Source organism: Aaosphaeria arxii (assembly GCF_010015735.1).
Source record: "Aaosphaeria arxii CBS 175.79 unplaced genomic scaffold BU24scaffold_41, whole genome shotgun sequence".
Lineage (NCBI taxonomy): Eukaryota > Fungi > Ascomycota > Dothideomycetes > Pleosporales > Aaosphaeria > Aaosphaeria arxii.
This window is the reverse complement of record NW_022983514.1, coordinates 1-2,288: the sequence shown is the minus strand read 5'-3', so window position 1 is coordinate 2,288 and position 2,288 is coordinate 1. Positions and strand designations below refer to the sequence as shown.

The following is a 2,288-nucleotide window of genomic DNA, read 5'->3' as shown; positions in this document are numbered from 1 at the left end:
ATTGGACAGCCAGCCCGATGGCCGGAATTGGGGAGCATCCGGCATAGTAGTACCGTCAAAGGAGGCCACCGCAATATGTTTATCGAGGACGGCATGGTTGTATTCGCAACGCGATATCACAAGGGGTACAAGATAAGCGGCGATACCAAGATCATCCATCGATATTTGCCGCGTGAGGTGGGCGAGTTGGTGGTTTGGTATTTGTGGTTGGTATTGCCATTCCAGCAGCGATTAGAGGCGATGATAGGGAACAAGGAGGCCGTGTCATCACACATGTGGGCAGCGGACCCGAATGGACGCAAGTGGACATCCGATCGATTCCGGGAAGCATGGAAACGGGAGAGCCGGGTTCGTTTGGGACAAGAATTCACGATTGCGGGATACCGAGAGATTGCCATTGCAAGAAGCCGCCGGTTTTTACGGGGGTCAAGCGCATTTCAAACAGACGAGGGAGAAGAGAAGGAGGAATTGAGCGAAGAGTAAACAGACGAGGGAGAAGAGAAGGAGGAATTGAGCGAAGAGAACATGGCAGCGTTGACCGCGGACGAGCAGGCGGGACACACAGCACATGTCGCGGGGTTGATATATGCACGAGAGATGATGGAGCAGGCAGGAGTAGTGGCCAGTAGACGATCGCAGTTCCGCATGTCCAGTATTGATTGGCATCGATTGTTAGGGGTTGGATCCGTACAAGAGGACAAGGATGCATACAAGAAGCGAAAAAGGGCGCCATACGAGGATGAGGCAGACGAGGCGAGGGTGGATCGGTGGATGCGGATGAGGAAGATGGACACGGCAACGCCATTGCAGCGGATGATGGGCGAGACAGCCCAGTTTCGCGGATTACAGAAAGAGGCGATCGAGGCCATGGTAGCCGGCGAAAGCCCCGTAGTGGCCGTGATGCCGACAGGGGCAGGCAAAAGCATGTTGTTCATGTTGCCAGCGTGGGCCGAGCAAGGTGGTACCACCGTGGTTGTCGTCCCGTTGATCGCGTTGCGAGGAGACATCCATCGCAGATGTCAGAAAGTAGGAATATCATGTGCCGAGTGGGAGAATCGCCGCCCGCCCGATGCAGCAGCCGTCGTATTGGTAACGCCCGAGTCGGCCGTCAAGGTGGAATGTACGACATTTTTGAACCGGATGAGAGCAACACGGCGATTGGATCGTATCGTCATTGATGAGTGTCATATTGTGTTGAACCGTCGATATACGTTCCGCAAGGAGATGCAGCCGTTGGGCAAGTTGGTAGGCGCAGAGACGCAGATGGTGTTGTTGACAGCAACGTTGCCGCCGCGTGAAGAAGACCATTTGTTCCGACGCATGCATTTCGATCGAGACGAGGTGAAGATATTCCGGGCCGCGACAACAAGGATAACCATATCGTACCGCGCGATTCCGATAGGCAAAGAGGTGCGGAAAAGGGCGGTAGAGGGGATCCCATCACGGATGATACAGCAAAAGAGTACGAGATACAGGACGGGCAAGATTGTGATATACGGGAATTCGGTGGCCAAGGTCAAACGATTGGCACAGGAGGTAGGGTGCGATGCGTACCATCACGATGCGGCCGGCAAGGCAAGCATGGTAGAAGCGTTCATGGCCGGAAAGCAAAGGATGATAGTTGCAACGAGCGCGTTAGGAATGGGGGTTGATATAGCGGACATTCGGTGTATCATCCACGTCGATTGGCCGTTTTCGATGATGGATTACGCGCAAGAGAGTGGAAGGGCCGGGCGAGATGGGTTACCGAGCGAGGCGGTTGTTATCGCGCATGCAGGAGATCCATGGAGGGCCGAAGACCAGCAGACCCAAGCCGAGCAGGCGATGGTTCGATCATACGTGGAAGGGCCGAATGGGTTGGCGCAATGTAGGAGGGTGGTTTTGGATGGATATTTGGATAGGCGGGGAAGCGAGCGAGTACGGTGCGAAGAAGGGGAAGAGAAATGTGATGTATGCCGCGGAAATGTGGATCATGTGGAAGAGAACGAGGACGTGTCAGACGCGAGTGAGGCAGATGATCAAGAGGCAGATGATCAAGAGGCAGATGATCAAGAGGCAGAGAAGGAACAGCAGAGACAGGTGTTTCGACAGCAAGAGCGCGAACGTCAGGCGGCGCGGCAGCGATTGATAGAAGAGCGACAGCAAGCGTTTGGAGAGATGGAGTGGTTGCGTAGGCAATTAGCATTGTGGTCGAATCGTTGCGGGATATGCGCGGCAGCCGGGGAAGGACGGGAAGGACAGGAAGGGCATGACGTACGGCAGTGTTGGCGAGCAGAAAGTCGACAAGC

At 55.0% G+C, this 2,288-nt stretch overlaps 1 protein-coding gene across 1 annotated transcript; it reads left to right on the top strand.

The window, feature by feature from the left end:
- Positions 1 to 310: 310 nt before the first annotated feature.
- BU24DRAFT_209995 (P-loop containing nucleoside triphosphate hydrolase protein) lies at positions 311 to 2,288 on the top strand (the record flags this gene model as incomplete). Its single annotated transcript, XM_033521924.1, has 1 exon — positions 311 to 2,288. A coding segment is annotated over exon 1 (1,763 nt), but the record flags the coding sequence as incomplete, so codon positions are not given.